Below are 19,320 nucleotides of genomic sequence, written 5' to 3'. Positions count from 1 at the left end.
TTGTTTGTTTGTTTTTTTGAGACAGAGTCACTTTGTCACCCAGGCTGGAGTGCAGTGGCACGATCTAGGCTCACTGCAACCTCTGCCTCCTGAGTTCAAGTTATTATTCTGACTCAGCATCCTGAGTACCTGGGATTACAGGCACATATCACCATGCCTGGTTAATTTTTTGTATTTTTAGTAGAGACCAGGTTTCACCATGCTGGCCAGGCTGACCTCGAACTCCTGACCTCCTGATCCACCTGCCTTGGCCTCCCAAAGTGCTGGGATTACAGGTGTGAGCCACCGTGTCCGGCCTTTTTTTTTTTTTTTTTTTCTTTTGGATGGAGTCTCGTTCTGTCACCTAGGCTGGAGTGCAGTGGCATAATCTTGGCTCCATGCAGCCTCCATCTCCTGGGTTCAAGCATTCTCCTGCCTCAGCCTCCCGAGTAGCTGAGACTACAGGTGTGTGCCACTATGCCCAGCTAACTTTTGTATTTTTTTAGTAGAGACAGGATTTCACCCTGTTGGCCAGGCTGGCCTCCAACTCCTGGCCTCCAATGATCTTCCTGCCTCGGCCTCCCAAAGTGCTGGGATTATAGGCATGAGCCACTGTGCCTGGCCTGATGTTGGGATTTTTTAAAGGTCCCTAGGTGACTTTATATGCAGCAAAATTTTTTCTTGTTTTTTTTTTTTTTCAGACGGAATCTTGCTCTGCCACCCAGGTTGGAGTGCAGTGGTGCCATTTTGGCTCACTGCAACCTCTGCCTCCTGGGTTCAGGTGATTCTCCTGCCTCAGCTTCCCAAGTAACTGGAACTACAGACACGCCACCACGCCTGGCTAATTTTTGTAATTTTAGTAGAGATGAGGCTTCACCTTATTGGCCAACCTGCTCTGAAATTCCTGACTTCAAGTGATCCACCTGCCTCAGCCTCCCAAAGTGCTAGGATTACAGGAGTGAGCCACTGTGCCTGGCCATGTGAAGCAAAGTTTGAGAACCACTGCTTCAGGACTGTTGCTAGGAATAGTAAATATTATACTGTATCATAAACTTGTAGAACTACCTGGTATTGAAAGCCCCAGCTAAAGAAATGGCCCATACTCATGCCTGTAATCCCAGCAATTTGAGAGGCCAAGGCAGGGGGATCAGTTGAGCCCAGGAGTTCAAGTCCAGCCAGGCAACAAAGGGAGGCCCTGTCTCTACAAAAAAAATTATAAAAAGAAATTAGTAGCCAGGTGCAGTGGCTCACGCCTGTAATCCCAGCACTTTGGGAGGCCGAGGCGAGTGAATCACGAGGTCAAGAGATCGAGACCATCCTGGTCAACATGGTGAAACCCCGTCTCTACTAAAAATACAAAAAATTAGCTGGGCATGGTGGCGCGTGCCTGTAATCCCAGCTACTCAGGAGGCTGAGGCAGGAGAATTGCCTGAACCCAGGAGGGGGAGGTTGCTGTGAGCCGAGATCGTGACATTGCACTCCAGCCTGGGTAACAAAAAGCAAAAACTCCGTCTCAAAAAATAAAAAAAAGAAATTAGCCAAGTGAGGTCAGGCATGGTGGCTCATGCCTGTAATCACAGCACTTTGGGAGGCCCAGGTAGGTAGATCACTTGAGGTCAAGAGACCAGCCTGGCCAACATGATGAAACCCCATCTCTACTAAAAATGCAAAAATTGGGCCTGGCACAGTGGCTTACGCCTATAATCCCAGCACTCTATGAGACCAAGGCAGGCCGGGCGCGGTGGCTCAAGCCTGTAATCCCAGCGCTTTGGGAGGCTGAGGCGGGTGGATCACGAGGTCAGCAGATTGAGACCATCCTGGTCAACATGGTGAAACCCCATCTCTACTAAAAATTACAAAAAATTAGCTGGGCACGGTGGCGTGTGTCTGCAATCCCAGCTACCCAGGAGGCTGAGGCAGGAGAATTGCCTGAACCCAGGGGGCGGAGGTTGCGGTGAGCCGAGATCGCGCCATTGCACTCCAGTCTGGGTAACAAGAGCGAAACTCTGTCTCAAAAAAAAAAAGAGACCAAGGCAGGCGATCATCTCAGGTCAGGAGTTCGAGACCAGCCTGGCCAACATGGTGAAACCCCATCTCTGCTAACAGAAATAATTAGCTGGGCATGGTGGTGGGTACCTGTAATCCCAGCTACTCAGGAGACTGAGGCAGGAGAATTGTTTGAACCCAGGAGGGAGAGGTCACAGTGAAATGAGGTCATGCCATTGCACTCCAGCCTGGGCATCAAGAATAAACTGCATCTCAACAACAACCAAAAAAAATAAGATGGGCATGGTGGCCTGCGCCAATGGTCTTAGCTCCTCAGGAGGGTGAGGCAGGAGAATCACTTGAACCCACGAGGCACAGGTTGCAGTGAGCCAAGGTCGCGCAACAGCACTCCAGCTTGGGCAACAGAGTGAGACTCTGCCTCAAAAAAAAAAAAAGGAAATTAGCTGGGCAGCCGGGCATGGTGGTTCTCACCCATGTTCCCAACAGTTTGAGAGGCCAAGGCAGGTAGATCACTTGAGGTCAGGAATTTGAAACCAGCCTGGCCAACATGGTAAAACCCCCTCTCTACTAAAAATACAAAAGTTAGCTGGGGGTGGTGGCCTCTGCCTGTGGTCCCAGCTACTTGGTAGGCTGAGGCAGGAGAATCATTTGAACCTAGGAGACAGAGGTTGCAGTGAGCAGAGATCCTGCCACAGCACTCCAGCCTTGAGAGATCTGTGGGGATCGCTCCCGTGTGAGGCCCCTAGGAAATGGGCCTCGCCATACGGTGAGCTTGAGCCTGGACACAGATCCCCGGTTGAGGGAGTCGAGCTGAGGGAAAGCAGGAACCGAGAGAGGGACTATGCTATTCAAAATAATTAACAGACATTACTTTATGAATATGAGGACTTGGGAAGTATTGTGTCCACTTTTGTTTCCTTATAGTGTATTGTTTCATTATGTTCATTTTGGACCCTTGTTACATTCATTGTAAAATATTAACTTAAGTATATACTGGGTGTAACTTACTGGGTGTAACTTACTGGGTGCAATTTAACTTATCTTGACTTACTGGGCGTAAGCTACTTACTAGGCGTAACCTTCTTACTGGACGTAACTTACTTACTGGGCGTAACTTGCTTACCTTGTGACTTGACTTAAGAATTTTGATCTGATGTAAACAACATTAAGCAGAAAACTATATAATGGAACCTATTGCAAAAATAAAATTGCTGCATGGACATAGCTCATGTGGCCCTCCAGACCTCGCTCTTTTCTTTCTCCTTTTTTCCGGCGCACGCTCTCTTCCAGGTTTGGGACCCTCGCTGGACGAGATTCCCAGGCTCGCGTTCAGTTCACAACACTGCCTGGGCAGCCAAGTGAGACTCCATGTCAAAAAAAAAAAAGAAATTTTTCAGGGATGGTGGCATGTGCTCGTAGTCCTAGTTACTCGGGAGGCTGAGATGGGAGAATTCCTTGAGCCTGAGAGGTCAAGGCTATAGTGAGCTGTGATTGTGCCACTGCACTTCACATTGCTCTCCAGCCTGGGTGACACAGTAAAAACCTAACTCAAAAAGGAAAAAAGAGGCAGGGTGAGGGGTACCAGGCACAGTGGCTCATACCTGTAATCCCAACACTTTGGGAGGCTGAGGTGGGCGGATCACTTGAGGTCAGGAGTTGGGAACCAGCCTGGCCAACATGGGGAAACCTTGTCTCTACTAAAAATAACAAACATTAGCCAGGGATGGTGGTGCACGCCTGTAGTCCCAGCTACTCGGGAGGCTGGGAGAGAGGATCACTTGAACCCAGGAGGCAGAGGTTGCAGTGAGCCGAGATGGCACCACTGCATTCCAGCCTGAGCGACAGAGCAAGACTCCATCTCAAAAAACACAGAAACAAAAACAAAGAAGGAGAAAAGGAATAGCCTACAAAAGAGAGCTTTTGGAGGAAGATTAAAAGAAGCTGCTCACTGGGTACAGTGCTCATGCCTATAATCCCAATACTTTGGAAGGCTGAGGCAGGAGAATCACTTGAAGCCAGAAGTTCACAGCCAGCCTGGGCAGTATAGTGAGACCCTGTTTTTTTTTGTTTGTTTTTTTTTAAAGGTTGTTGCTAATGTGTACAAAAATACAGTTAGATAGAAGAAATATGTTCTAGTATTCAATAATACAGTAAGGAAATTATAGTTAACAATAATTTATTGTATATATACCTTTCATGAGAGTTTCTTCACTTCCATAGTTTTGAAAAGACATCTCAGGGCCAGGTGTGGTGGCTCACGCCTGTAATCCTAGCACTTTGGGAGGCCGAGGCGGGTGGATCACCTGAGGTCAGGAGTTCAAGACCAGCCTGTCCACCATGGTGAAACCCCATCTCTAAAAAAAAAAGACATCTCTATCCTGTATCTTTTTCTCTGCGTTATATATCTGTAAATTAAAAAGTGTTTGTGTTTGTTTCTTTTGCCTTTGCATAGTTACTCTGTTCATGGACCCAGGCATGAAGAATCTATAATGAACCTAATCCAGAAGGAAGTGGAGAAATGTGACTCTTTCAGTGGTTTTTTCATCATAATGAGCATGGCTGGCGGCACAGGATCAGGGTTAGGAGCTTTCGTTACACAGAATTTACAAGATCAGTATCCAAACTCATTGAAAATGAATCAGATTATTTGGCCTTATGGAACTGGTGAGGTATGGACATGTTGGTTTTTTTATTATTATTATTGCATTTTAGGTTTTGGGGTACATGTGAAGAACATGCAAGATAGTTGCATAGGTACACACGTGGCAGTGTGATTTGCTGCCTTCCTCCCCTTCACCTATATCTGGCATTTCTCCCCATGCTATCTCTCCCCAGCTCCCCACCCGCCGCTGTCCCTCCCCTATTCCCCCCAACAGACCCCAGTGTGTAGTGGTCCCCTCTCTGTGTCCATGTGTTCTCATTGTTCAACACCCACCTATGAGTAAGAACATGTGGTATTTCATTTTCTGTTCTTGTGTCAGTTTGCTGAGAATGATGGTCTCCAGGTTCATCCATGTTCCTACAAAGGACACAAACTCATCGTTTTTGATGGCTGCATAGTATTCCATGGTGTATATGTGCCACATTTTCCCTGTCCAGTCTATCATCAATGGGCATTTGGGTTGGTTCCAGGTCTTTGCTATTGTAAACAGTGCTGCAATGAACATTCATGTGCATGTGTCCTTATAGTAGAACGATTTATAATCCTCTGGATATATACCCAGTAATGGGATTGCTGGGTCAAATGGAATTTCTATTTCTAGGTCCTTGAGGAATCGGAGATATGGACATGTTAATTGAAAAATTTGTTTTCTATTCTTTGCAGTAGAAATAAATGTGGATAAAAGATTGCTCTCACCCTTTCATTGGAAATGGTAAATTATGGCTTCCATAATGGTTATATAATATAGCACTTTCATGAGTAATTCATTTAACTTTTCTTAAACTTTTTCAAACAAACGAGGTGTCCTTGTTTTTAAAAATTTCAGAGGCCAGTTGTGCTGGCTCACACTTGTAATCCCAGCACTTTGGGAGGCCAAGGTGGGCAGATCACGAGGTCAGGAGATCAACACCATCCTGGCCAACATGGTGAAACCCCATCTCTACAAAAATTAGCTGAGTGTGGTGGTGCAGGCCTGTAGTCCCAGCTACTCGGAAGGCTGAGGCAGGAGAATCACTTGAACCCAAGAGGTGGAGGTTGGAGTGAGCTGATATGGTGCCACTGCACTCTAGCCTGGCAACAGAACAAGGCTCCATCTCAAAGAGAAAAAAAAAAGCCGGACACTGTCTTATGCCTGTAATCCCAGCACTTTGGGAGGCTGAGGCAAGTGGGTCACCTGAGGTCAGGGGTTCAAGACCAGCCTAACCAACATGGAGAAACCCTGTCTCTACTAAAAATACAAAATCAGCTGGGTATGATGGCACATGCCTGTAATCAGCTACTTGGAAGGCTGAGGCAGGAGAATTGCTTGAACCGGGGAGGCAGAGGTTGTGGTGAGCTGAGATTGTGTCATTGCACTCCAGCCTGGCCAACAAGAGTGAAACTCCATCTCAAAAAAAAAAAATCAGAGAGTGGCTGGGCACAGTGGCTCATGCCTGTAATCCCAGCATTGTGGGAGGCCGAGGTGGGCAGAGCACCTGAGGTCAACAGTTTGAGACCACCCTGGCCAACACAGAGAAACACCATCTCTACTAGAAACACAATAATTAGCTGGGCATGGTGGCACACACCTGTAGTCCCAGCTACTTAGGAGGCTGAGGCAGGAAAATCTCTTGAATCTGAGAGGTGGAGGTTCCAGTGAGCTGAGATTGTGCCACTGCACTCCAGCCTGGGAGACAAGAGCGAGATTCTGTCTCAAAAAAAAAAAAATTTTTTTTTTCCGAGAATAGCCAGACCGGGTGACTCACACCTATAATCCCAGAACTTTAGGAGGCCCAGGAAGTGATCACTTGAGGCCAGGAATTCGAGACTAGGAATTCAAGACCCGCCTGGCCAACATGGTAAAACCCTGTCTTTACTAAACATACAAAAATTAGCTGGGTATGGTGGCACAAGCCTATAATTCTATTTACTCAAGAGGCTGACACACAAGAATCGAATTGGGAGGCCAAGTTTGCCTTGAGCAGAGATGGTGCCACTGCACTCCAGCCTGGGCAACAGAGTGTGTCTTATCTCAAAAAGAAAAAGAAGAAACAGCATAAAGAAATTGAAAAATTTGTCTAAGGTCACATAGCTAGAAAGTGACAGAGCCAGGATTTGAACCCAGGCAGGATGCCTTTAGAACCTGTAATCTTAACCACTATTCTCTCCTACCTTTCTTATTTTTGACCTTTTCCTCTCCAGGTTATTGTTCAGAACTACAACTCTGTTTTGACACTTTCTCACTTGTACCGATCTTCAGACGCTCTCCTTGTTCATGAGAATGATGCCGTCCATAAGATCTGTGCGAAACTGATGAATATCAAGCAGATCTCCTTTAGCGACATCAATCAAGTCCTGGCACATCAGCTGGGAAGTGTGTTCCAGCCTACTTATTCGGCAGAAAGCTCATTTCACTACAGACGAAATCCCCTAGGTATTTGTCCCTCTGTATGTTATTTGTAGGAAAGCCTTATGTTCTGAAAGCTTCAAGTTTATTCTTTCTGTCTTCTCCTCTGCCTGAAGATACACTTAGGTCTTGCTCATCTCAAAATCCTTTCTTCAGACCTGCTTAGTTCTCTGACTGTCTTACTGAAAAACTTTGAAAACTTGCTAAATTTCCCAAAAGGGCAGTAAGTATCCACTGGTCTTCTTCAGGATTCTTTCTCTCTCTCTCTCTCTTTTTTTTTTTTTAATAGAAACCATATTGATGTATAACTCACACAGCATGCAATTTGCCCATTTAAAGTGTACAAATCTGATTTTTTTTTTTTTTTTGTAGAGACGAGGTTTCACCATAACCAGGATGGTCTCGATCTCCTGACCTCATGATCCGCCCACCTAGGCCTCCCAAAGTTCTGGGAGTATAGGCGTGAGCCACCACGTCCAGCCAATTTTTTTTTTTTTCTTTTTTTTTTTTTTTTTTTTTTTTTTAAAACAGAGTCTTATTCTGTTGCCCAGGCTGGAGTACAGTGGTACGATCTTGACTCACTGCAACCTCCACCTTCTGGGTTCAAGCAAGTTTTCTACCTCAGCCTCCCAAGTAGCTGGGACTATAGGCATATGCCACCATGCCCAGCTAATTTTTATATTTTTAGTAGAGATGAAGTTTCACCATGTTAGCCAGGCTGGTCTTGAACTCCTGCCTCAAATGATCCACCTGCATTAGCCTCCAAAAGTGCCCAGTTAGCATTTTCTTGAGTACAGCAGCCAGACTGAACTCCAGCTTTGCAGTTTTTAAAAGCATAAGTCGGCCGAGGTGGGTGGATCACGAGGTCAAGAGATTGAGACCATCCTGGTCAACATGGTGAAACCCCGTCTCTACTAAAAATACAAAAAATTAGCTGGGCATGGTGGCGCGTGCCTGTAATCCCAGCTACTCAGGAGGCTGAGGCAGGAGAATTGCCTGAACCCAGGAGGCGGAGGTTGCGGTGAGCCGAGATAGCGCCATTGTACTCCAGCCTGGGTAACAAGAGTGAAACTCTGTCTCAAAAAAAAAAAAAAAGCGTAAGTCACATCCTGTTGCTTCCCTGCTCAGAACCTTCCTGAGCTTTCCTGTCTCACCCAGAGTTGTCATTGTAGACATCAGCATTGTGTTTGGAGATTGAGAATTCAGAGAGGTCCGAGTCTGCCATCTGGCGTGACTTTCCATAGTTGTGCTCTGACAGAGAAGGTAAGGAGTGGGGTTGGTCCAAGACTGGGATTTTGCCAGAAAGAGGAAGACTGATTGAAAGGCAGGAGCTCTGTGGATTAATGTCTCAAGGAGGTTTAAGAATGGTTAAGGTAGGCTGGGTGTGGTCTGGCCTGGCCAGATGGCAGAGCCACACCTGGCTCATGTTAACTTTCATATGAACAGGTTTTGATTATCACCTAACCAGATACAATATGTAAAAATCTAGTAACATTCCTAAAAGAATATTTAGTGGGCCGGGTTCAGTGGCTCACACCTGTAATCCTGGCACTTTGGGAGGCCGAGACTTGTGGATCACAAGGTCAGAAGATCAAGACCATCCTGGCCAACATGGTGAAGTGAAACCTCATCTCTACTAAAATACAAAAAATTAGCCAGGCATGGTGACACGCGCCTGCAGTCCCAGCTACTCAGGAGGCTGAGGCAGGGGAATCGCTTGAACCCAGGATGCGGAGGTTGCCGTGAACCGAGATCACACCACTGCACTTCAGCCCGGGTGACGAGTTAAAAAAAAGAGAGAATATTTAGTGAACAACATAGAATAATAAGAAAAGCCTATCAGTTCTGATATTTACTTTGTTTTCCTGGGGTTTACCTAAATATTTTCATTCACATTTCCAGTTATTCAGCTTCTGAATTGTAGTTTCCTTTTTGGCAAAGTATATTTTCTCACTTATACGTAAATCGATGCTAACATGAAGCAAAGATGTGGTCTGTAATAGACATTGTCTCTGAAATTATATTAAGGATTAAATATTTCTGGTCTGAGAAGAGAAAATATTTAGCCCAGAAAACCTTCAAATCATGGTTAATGTATAGACCATTGGCAACAATGTGGAATAAAAAAATTTAGTTCAGATATTTTTTTTTCTTTACAGGAGACTTAATGGAGCATTTAGTTCCCCATCCTGAATTCAAGATGCTGAGTGTTCGTAACATTCCTCACATGTCTGAGGACTCGTTGGCATACAGCACATTTACATGGGCTGGCCTCCTCAAGCACTTGAGACAGATGCTCATTTCTAATGCAAAGATGGAAGAAGGTAAAGAGTATTCTGGCCGGGCGCAGTGGCTCACACCTGTAATCCCAGTGCTTTGGGAGGCCGAGGCAGGCAGATCACGAGGTCAGGAGATCGAGACCAACCTGGCCTGGTGGTCTCGATCTCCTGGTAAAACATGGAGAAACATGGTGAAACCCTGTCTCAATTTAAAAAAAAAATTTTTAATTTAAAAAAGAATATTCCAAAAATATGCAGCCCACAAGCTGGGAAAATGCCTGTCCTGGACTCTCAATATAAACTGGCTCGGACCAGTTAAAATAATAGTCTCTTTTTCTGGCTAGCGAGGCTCCCGCAGAAACTCCCCAGGACATCCTAGGAGGGCTTCTTAATCACCTTAGTTTTATTACCAAAAGACATTTCAATTGAGTGCTACATTTTTTTTATAATTTTTTAATTTTAATCAAAGTAATAAATGAACATAGTTTAAAAAATCAAGTAGCCAAAACTCATTTAAATATATACTTAAATCCAGCTGGGCACAGTGGCTCATACCTGTAATCCCAGCACTTTGGGAGGCCAAGATGGGTGGATCATTTGAGGTCAGGAGTTTGAGACTAGCTTGACCAACATGGTGAAACCCCATCTCTACTGAAAATAGAAAAATTAACTGGGCATGGTGGCAGGCACTATAATCCAAGCTACTCTGGAGGCTGAGGCAGGAGAATCGCTCAAACCCAGTAGGCGGAAGTTACAGTGAGCCGAGATTATGCCATTGCACTCCAGCCTGAGTGACGAGCAAAACTCTGTGTGTGTGTGTGTGTGTGTGTGTGTGTATAAAATATTATAGTAAATTATATAACATATATATTATTCACAGTAGAGCCTTGTACTGTGTACACAGATTATATTTTATTTTGTGTACCATTTATTTTTCCCTCCTGGAGTTGTTAGTCATTATATTTATTTGGTAGATATCGTCTGTACCTATCACCAATTTATCCTGAAACTTTTCTGTAAAAAATGAATCCTTTCTCTGCTAGGTGCGGTGGCTCACACCTGTAATCCCAGCACTTTGGGAGGCTGAAGCAGGCAGATCATGAGGTCAGGTGTTCGACCAGCCTGACCAACGTGGTGAAACCCTGTTGGGTATCTAAAAATACAAAAAATTAGCTGGGCATGGTGGCCTGTGCCTGTCATCCCAGCTACTCAGGAGGCCGAGGCAGGAGAATCAATCACTTGAACCCAGGAGGCAGAGGTTGTGGTGAGCCGAGATCGCGCCATTGCACTCCAGCCTGGGCAACAGAGCAAAACTCTGTCTCAAAAAAAAAAAAAAAAAAAAAGAATCCCTTCTCAGATGTGGTGGCTCACACCAATAATCTCAGCACTTGGCGAGGCTGAGGCAGGAGGATCGCTTGAGACCAGGAGTTCAAAACCAGCTTGAGCAATAAAGCAAGATTCCATTTTTTAGAAAGGGATATTTAAAAATTAGCTGGGCAGGCCGGGCGTGGTGGCTCAAGCCTGTAATCCCAGCACTTTGGGAGGCCGAGGTGGGTGGATCACGAGGTCAAGAGATCGAGACCATCCTGATCAACATGGTGAAACCCCGACTCTACTAAAAATACAAATAATTAGTTGGGCATGGTGGCACATGCCTGTAATCCCAGCTACTCAAGAGGCTGAGGCAGGAGAATTGCCTGAACCCAGGAGGCGGAGGTTGTGGTGAGCTGAGATTGCCCCATTGCACTCCAGCCTGGGTAACGAGCGAAACTCCATCTCAAAAAAAAAAAAAATTAGCTGGGCCTACAGTCCTAGCTACATAGGAGAGTGAGGCAGGAAAATTCCTTGAGCCAAGGGGTTTGAGTTTAAAATGAGCTATGATCATGTCACTGCACTCCAGCTGGGGCACAAAAAAAGACCTCTTTCTCAATATGTTTAAACCCATCAGGTAATTCATTACTTTCATTATCTGCTTAGAGATACCTTTCTAAAAGGCCTTTGTCTTCCAATTCCAATCTGGACTGACTGCTCTCCAGGCTTGATAAGCAGCCAGCCCTGGCATCTCTCTTGCCTCATCCTGTGTTATGTTTGTGCCTCCTAGATTTCAGATCTGCTTTCTTGGTTTATTCCCTTATATTGATGGACCATACTTTCCAGGAGCTCCCTAAGAAAAAGCACAAGGAAAATAAAGTGTTTGAGGCTCTAAGTAGCATCATTCTGTTCTGCCGTTGCCTTTGAATGATAGTTTGGCCTGGAATAGGATTCTAGGTTGGTAATCCTTTTCACTGAGTATTTCAAAGGCATTGCTCTGTTATCTTCCCATTTGCAGTGCTGCTGTTGAGAAGTCTCATGTCGTTCTGATACCCTGTCCTATTTTGTTATCTCTTGAAGCTTTTAGTATTTTCTCTTTGTCCCCAGCATTCTGAAAGTACTTGGTGTGGGTCTTTGGTTTATCTCAGTAGAATGTAAGCTTTCTTATCTATTTGGTTTACTGTTGCCTCTTTGGAGCCTGGAACAGGAAATGCTCAGTGATTATTTGCTGAGTATGTTGCTCTGGGCACTAAATGGACCCTCATGGACATTGCAGACTTGTGTGGTTTTCACAGTAAGGTGATCTGCCTGGCCATTTTATTGCTGGGCTTCCAAATATCATACTTAGCGTATCTTATCTCTTGATCAGTTGCTTCCTCCTCCATCTCTTTCCTGAACGCATAATAAGCCTGGCTGCCAGCCTTTACAGAGTTGGATGAAGAAGACATAGGCTGTTAACCTTTCCTGTGAAACCAGTGACCTGGTTTTCCAAAAGGTTCTCTGCAGGGCTGTGCTTGGTGTCACTGAGGCCAGAGCCTCTGAGGTTTAGCCTTTTGACAGCAGAAACCTTCTAGGGTGAAAGAGCTCACTCCCCCTGCAGCAGGGAGTGGGGAAGGGGCTCTCACTGCTTCTCAAACAGATTTTCAGTTAATCCTCCTGTTTTCTTTTTCTTTTCTTTTGTGTGTGTGTGTGTATGTGTGTGTGTGTGTGTGAGAGAGAGATGGAGTCATCTTGGCTCACTGCAACCTCTACCTCCTGGATTCAGGTGATCCTCCTACTTTAGCCTCCCAAGTAGCTGGGATTACCAATGTTCACCAGCATACCTAGCTAATTTTTGTATTTTTAGTAGATTCGGGGTTTTACCATGTTGGCCAGGCTGGTCTTGAACTCCTGGCCTCAAGGGATCCTCCCACCTCAAATCTGACCTCAAGTACTGGGATTACAGACATGAGCCACCGTGCCCAGCCTTTTTGCCACCTTGAGAAGTGTCTGGTCTACTTCCAGGACCTCAACTGTGGGCAGAATTTTTAGCTTTTTCTTGTGGAGTCAGTAACCATTAGTTCATTTGATTTCCAGCTTCTAAAATTTTGTTGCTGTTAATCTTCTCTCTAGTTCCCTTTTTTTCTTGTTTATGCTTATCCTTTTATTGATTAAGCAGGATCTAGGGAGAGGGTGGCAGTAAACTAATATGTTCAGTCTGTCATGTTTAACTAGAAATCACTAGTAGGTATTAATTGCATAAGTTAGGTTTTTATACTATGAAAGTAGATTTTCTCAAAACTAATTCGTAATATCTTACGGATTTTAGATTATAGTGCCAGAGGTTTGGAAAGAAGTAGAAAGTTCACATCTAAAAGTAGTGCTTCCTGAATTTTTTGGCAATAGTACCTGTTTTTCTAGCAATACCTGTTAATACCACAAGGAACACAGTGTTCCTTAGAGTCTTGTGAGACGTGCTGCTCTGAGCTCTCTTAGGTCAGTAAACCACAGTTTGCTGAGTTATTTTCCCATATAGAACTTTAGGGTGTCAACATTTTTTCACAGTTGTATAGTTTGAACATATAAATGTTTTCATACACAGGTATGAATAGTATATGAATAAATATATTTATGGCACAAACCAGGTTGAAGGATCTAGTTTTATAACTCTTTATGTATTCTCTGCTCTGTGGAAAGGTTTTGTTTGGTTCTGTCTTTGAGACAGGGTCTCACTCTGTCACCTAGGCTGGAGTGCAGTGGTGCGGTCATAGGTCACTGCAGCCTCAAACTCCTGGGCTCAAGTGATCCTCCTATTGTAGCCTCCTGAGGAGGCAGGACTACAGGTATGTACCACCACACCTGACTAATTTTGTTATTTTTTTTTGTAGAGATGGGGTCTCACTATGTTGCCCAGGCTGGTCTTGAACTCCTGGTTTCAAGTGATCCTCCCACCTTAGCCTCTCAAAGTGCTGGGATTACAGATGTGAGCCACTGCGCTTGGCCTCTATGTAAAGATTTACCCCGTTTCTATCACCATCAGTATCTGTTTCTACATGTTCTACCATCAGGGAGAATGCGTGATCCAGGAGGGAGCAAGTCACGGGCGCGGTGGCTCATGCCTGTAATCCCAGCACTTTGGGAGGCCGAGGTGGGCAGATCACGAGGTCAAGAGATCGAGACCATCCTGGCCAACATAGTAAAACCCCGTCTCTACCAAAATAATCCAAAAAAAAAAAAAAAAAAAAAAAAACTAGCTGGTCATGGTGGTGCGTGCTACTCGGGAGGCTGAGGCAGGAGAATTGCTTGAAGCTGGGAGGCGGTTCAAGCAAAAAAAAAGTTAATGCTTTTTTTTTTTTGAGACAGAGTCTTGCTCTGTCACCCAGGCTGGAATGCAATGGCATGGTCTCAGCTCACTGCAACCTCCACCTCCCAGGTTCAAACAATTCTCCTGCCTCAGCCTCCCAAGTAGCTAGGATTACAGGTGCCTGACACCACACCCAGCTAATTTTTGTGTGAGTGTTTTTAGTAGAGACAGGGTTTCACCATGTTGGCCAGGCTGATCTCAAACTTCTGACCTCAAGTGATCTGCCTGTCTCAGCCTCCCAAAGTGGTAGGATTACAGGCCTGAGCCACTGCTCTGGCCTTGAAGTTAATGCCTTTTATGAGCTAGCTCTGGAAGTATTTCTGCAACATCCATTTGGTTAAGGTCAGCCCTCTCCAGTGTGAGAGCATACTGCCCAAGGGCTTGAATAAGAGGAAGCAAAGATGATTGGGGTCATGTTGGAGGCTCATAACTGTTCTCTGCCCTGTCTGTAATAAGTCATGTCCTCCCACATGCACAGTACACTCCTCCCATCGCAGGGCCCCCAAAAGTTACATCCCATTAGCACATTGGTCCAAAATCTTATCCTCCAAAAGCAGCCTGGATTTATACTCCTCAGGTGAGATTTCTCACTCTGTCACCCGGGCTGGAGTGCAGTGACATGATCACAGCTCACTGTAGCCTTGATCTCCTGGGCTTAGGCAATCCTCCCCACTAAGTTTCCCAAGTAGCCAGGACTACAGGTGCATGCCACAGATGCCAGACTAATTTTTTAGTTTCTTTGTTTTTTTCTTTGAGACGGAGTCTCGCTCTGTCACCAGGCACCAGGCTGCAGTGCAGTGGCGCAGTCTCGGCTCACTGCAATCTCCGCCTCCCAGGTTCAAGCAATTCTCCTGCCTCAGCCTCCCGAGTAGCACGCGCCACCATGCCCAGCTAGTTTTTTTTTTTTTTTTTTTTTGGATTATTTTGGTAGAGACGGGGTTTTACTATGTTGGCCAGGATGGTCTTGATCTCTTGACCTCGTGATCCGCCCACCTCAGCCTCCCAAAGTGCTGGGATTACAGGCATGAGCCACCGCGCCCGGCCTAATTTTTGTATTTTTTTTAGAGGCAGAGTGCACTATGTTGTCCAGGACCGGTTTCGAACTCCTGGGCTCTAGAGATCCTCCCACTGCAGCCTGCCAAGTGCTAGGATTACAGGCGTGAGCCACCACAACCAGCCTAAGATTTCTTGAGTATAGCCTTTTGAATATAATTTTTTGCCCCAACAAACTCTAATGGAATAGGCATAGGAGAATTGGTAGATCCTCCCTTTGAAACAGGGAAAATGATGCCTGTAGTCCCAGCTACATGGGAGAATAAGGTAGGACTATTTGAGCTCAGGAGTTCAAGGCTGCAGTGAGCTATGAGCACACCTGTGAATAGCCACCGCACTCCAGCCTGGGTGACATAGGGAGACCCTGTCAAAAAAAAAAAAAAAAAACATTAAAATACACATACCACAAGACCATTTTTCTCCTTTAGTTCAGTCATTTATGAAATCTCTTGCTTTCAGGCTAGGCACCGCGGCGACTCCTATAATCCCAGCACTTAGGGAGGCCAAGGCGGGTGGATCATTTGAGATCAGAAGTTCAAGACCAGCCTGGCCAATATGATGAAACCCCATCTCTACTAAAAATACAAAAAAAATTAGCTGGACATGGTGGCGCACGCCTCTAATCTCAGGTCCCCTGTTACTGGAGGAGACTGAAACAGGAGAATGGCTTGAACCCAAGAGGCAGAGATGGCAGTGAGCCGTGATCACGCCACTGCACTCCAGCCTGGGCGACAGAGTGAGGCTCCATCTAAAAATAAATAAATAAAATATCTTGCTCTTTTTTTTTCTTTCGGTAGGAATTGATTGGCAAGTACGGCCTCCTTTATCAGGACTTCCTCCTCTTGGTAAAATGTCTCTCAGCAAAGACCTGCATTTTAACACTTCCATTGCTAACTTGGTCATTCTTCGTGGGAAAGACGTGCAAAGTGCAGATGTGGGTAAGAAATTAAGGTGAAAATTAACATGTACATTTTGTACATGTACATGCTTTGTGATATAAATTTTTTTTTTTTTTAGATGAAGTCTTGCTGTGTCACCCAGGCTGGAGCGCAGTGTTACAATCTCAGCTCACTGCAACCTCCGCCTCCCAGGTTCCAGTGATTCTCTTGCCTGAGCCTCCTGAGTAGCTGGGACTACAGGTGTGTACCACCATGCCCAACTAATTTTTGTATTTTTTAGTATAGATGGGGTTTCACCATGTTGATCAGGCTGGACTCGAACTCCTGGCCTCGTGATCCTTCCGCCTTGGCCTCCCAAAGTGCTAGGTTTACAGGCATGAGCCACCACGTCCGGCCAGTACAAATGGTTTTTGTTGTTGTTGTTGTTTTTCTTTCTTTTTTTTTTAAGATGGGGTTTCACCATGTTGGTCAGGCTCGACCTCAGGTGATCCGCCCACCTCGGCCTCCCAGAGTGCTGGGACTACAGGCATGAGCCACTACACCCGGCCACAAATGGTTTTTTAAAAGTCCCTATATTGGCTACTTGGGAGGCTGAGGCAGTAGAACCGCTTGAACCCTGAAAGCTGAGGTTGCAGTGAACTGAGATCACACCACTGCACTCCAGCCTGGGTGACAGAGCAAGACCCTGTCTCGGGAAAATTAAAAAAAAAAACAAAAAACCTTCCTGTGTTTATTCTTTAAGAACAAAGGTAGGCCAGGCGCGGTGGCTCACGCCTATAATCCCAGCACTTTGGGAGGCTGAGGCAGGTGGATCACGAGGTCAAGAGATCGAGACCATCCTGGTCAACAAGGTGAAACCCCGTCTCTACTAAAAATACAAAAATTAGCTGGGCACGGTGGCACGCGCCTGTAGTCCCAGCTACTCGGGAGGCTGAGGCAGGAGAATTGCCTGAACCCAGGAGGCAGAGGTTGCGGTGAGCCGAGACCACGCCATTGCACTCCAGCCTGGGTAACAAGAGCGAAACTCCATCTCAAAACAAACAAACAAACAAAAAACAAAAACAAGAACAAAAGTAATAACTAAGTGTTTTAGTGGCAAAAATTGACCATGGTATCAGTTAGTATGTGACTAGACACCAATATAAAAGTGATTTAAACAAGATAAAAGTATAATTCCTTCAGCCAGGTGTGGTAGCATGTAGTCCCAGTTACTTGGGAGGCTGAGGCAGAAAGATAGCTTAAGCCTAGGAGATCAAGGCTTCAGTGAGCCATCATTGTGTCACTGCCCTCCAGCCTGGGCAACAGAGCAAGACCCTGTCTCTATTAAAAAAAGAAAAAGAAAAAAAAAAAGAATTCTGGGCGTGGTGGCTCACTCCTGTAATCCAAGCACTTTGGAGGCCAAGGCGGATGAATCACCTGAGTTTGGGAGTTCAAGACCAGCCTGACCAACATGGTGAAACCCCGTCTTTAAAAAAAATAAAGAATTGTATTCTAAACATCCGGCTACCCTCACCCTTACCTTACCATCTAGCTGCCTCCTTATAGTCATAGAAATGAGCAGAGAAGGGCCTGTTTTTTGAGATGGGATCTTACTCTGTCACCCAGGCTTGAGTGCATTCTCCTGAGTAGCTGAGATTATAAGCCTACACCACCATGCCTAGCTAATTTTTGTATTATTAGTAGAGATGGGGTTTGCCATGTTGGCCAGACTGATCTTGGGCTCCTGACCTCAAGTGGTCCACCTGCCTCAGCCTCCCAAAGTGCTGGGATTACAGGTATAAGCCACTGCACCCAGCCAGGCCTGCCTCCTTTTCTGAAAGTCCCATATCACACTTGAATTTCTATCCTATTGACTGGGACTGAGTTCTGTGCCATATCTCACTGCAAGTTCAGTTAAAGTTTATGGGGATTGATACTAAAGAAGGGGTGAACAGGAATTGCTAAGGAGCAGGAATTGTTAGAAAACCCAGTAGTATCTGTGACAAGCATTTTGTTTGTTTGTTTTTTTTGACATGGAGTTTCGCTCTTGTTACCCAGGCTGGAGTGCAATGGCGCAATCTCGGCTCACCGCAACCTCCGCCTCCTGGGTTCAGGCAATTCTCCTGCCTCAGCCTCCTGAGTAGCTGGGATTACAGGCACACGCCACCATGCCCAGCTAATTTTTTAAAAAATATTTTTAGTAGAGACGGGGTTTCACCATGTTGACCAGGATGGTCTCGATCTCTTGACCTCGTGATCCACCCACCTAAGCCTCCAAAGTGCTGGGATTACAGGCTTGAGCCACCGTGCCCGGCCCTTCATTTTGTTACAAATTTTTCAGGAAGTTGAAAAAACATTATTCTTTCTTCCTTTTTTTTTTTTTTTTTTTTTTTTGAGACAGAGTCTTACTCTGTCGCCCAGGCTGGAATGCAGTGGTGCAATCTCAGCTCACTGCAACCTCTGCCTCCTGGGTTCAAGTGATTCTCCTGCCTCAGCCTCCTAAGTAACTAGGATTATAGTTGTGCACCACAACACCCGGCTAATTTTTGTATTTTTAGTAGAAACGGGGTTTGACCATATTGGCCAGGCTCATCTCAAACTCTAGACCTCCAGTGATCCACCTGTCTGGGCCTCCTGTAGTGCTGTGATTACAGGTGTGAGCCACCGTGCCCAGCTGGAAGAGCATTGTTCTTATTAGCTTTGTTTTTCTTTCTTTCTTTCTTTCTTTTTTTGAGACGGAATTTCTCTGTTGTTACCCAGACTGGAGTGCAATGGCACGATCTCAGCTCACCACAACCTCCACCTTCTGGGTTCAAGCATTTCTCTTGCCTCAGCCTCCCAAATAGCTGGGACTACAGGCGCACACCACCATGCCCAGCTAATTTTTGTATTTATAGTAGAGACGGGGTTTCACCATGTTGACCAGGATGGTCTCAATCTCTTGACCTCGTGATCCACCCGCCTCGGCCTCCCAAAGTGCTGGGATTATAGGCGTGAGCCACCGCACCCGGCCTAGCTTTGTTTTTCTATGCAAGTTTCTGGGTTCATTTTATCATGACTTCAGCAAGTATCATGTTTGCTACTTCATGTAATGGTACAGAGAAAACCAAGACCCAGCACAGTGGCACATATGTGTAATTCCAGCACTTTGGCAGGCTAAGTCAGGAGGATCGCATAAGGATAGGAGTTCGAAACCAACCTGGGCAACATAGCAAGACTCCATCTCTACAAAGAATTTTAAACGTTAGTAAAGTATAGTGGTATACACCTGTAGTCCCAGCTAGGAAGACTAAAGCAGGAGGGTCACTTGAACTCAGGAGTTTGAGGATTCAGTGACCAATGATGGTAGTGCCACTGCGCTCCAGCCTGGGTGACAGAGTAAGACCCATTATCAAAAAGAATACAGAAAACCAAACATTCTA

At 45.5% G+C, this 19,320-nt stretch overlaps 1 protein-coding gene across 12 annotated transcripts in view; it reads left to right on the top strand.

Moving 5' to 3' along the window:
* Positions 1–19,320, top strand: part of TUBD1 (tubulin delta 1) — a 32,253-nt gene that overhangs the window by 8,398 nt on the left and 4,535 nt on the right. For 4 of the 12 annotated variants that reach the window (XM_035300688.3, XM_078373687.1, XM_002748175.7 and 1 more), the window contains 4 exons: positions 4,439–4,655; positions 6,830–7,061; positions 9,194–9,358; positions 15,818–15,958. In XM_035300688.3, coding sequence (XP_035156579.1) covers positions 4,439–4,655; positions 6,830–7,061; positions 9,194–9,358; positions 15,818–15,958 — 755 coding nt within the window. Of the gene's footprint in view, positions 1–4,438; positions 4,656–6,829; positions 7,062–9,193; positions 9,359–15,817; positions 15,959–16,037; positions 16,160–19,320 lie in introns of all 12 variants that reach the window. The other 8 variants (XR_013535709.1, XR_013535711.1, XR_013535710.1 and 5 more) reach the window with 4 other exon arrangements.

This window comes from Callithrix jacchus, chromosome 5 (genome assembly GCF_049354715.1).
Source record: "Callithrix jacchus isolate 240 chromosome 5, calJac240_pri, whole genome shotgun sequence".
Classification (NCBI taxonomy): domain Eukaryota; kingdom Metazoa; phylum Chordata; class Mammalia; order Primates; family Cebidae; genus Callithrix; species Callithrix jacchus.
This window is presented reverse-complemented; position numbering and strand designations above follow the sequence as displayed.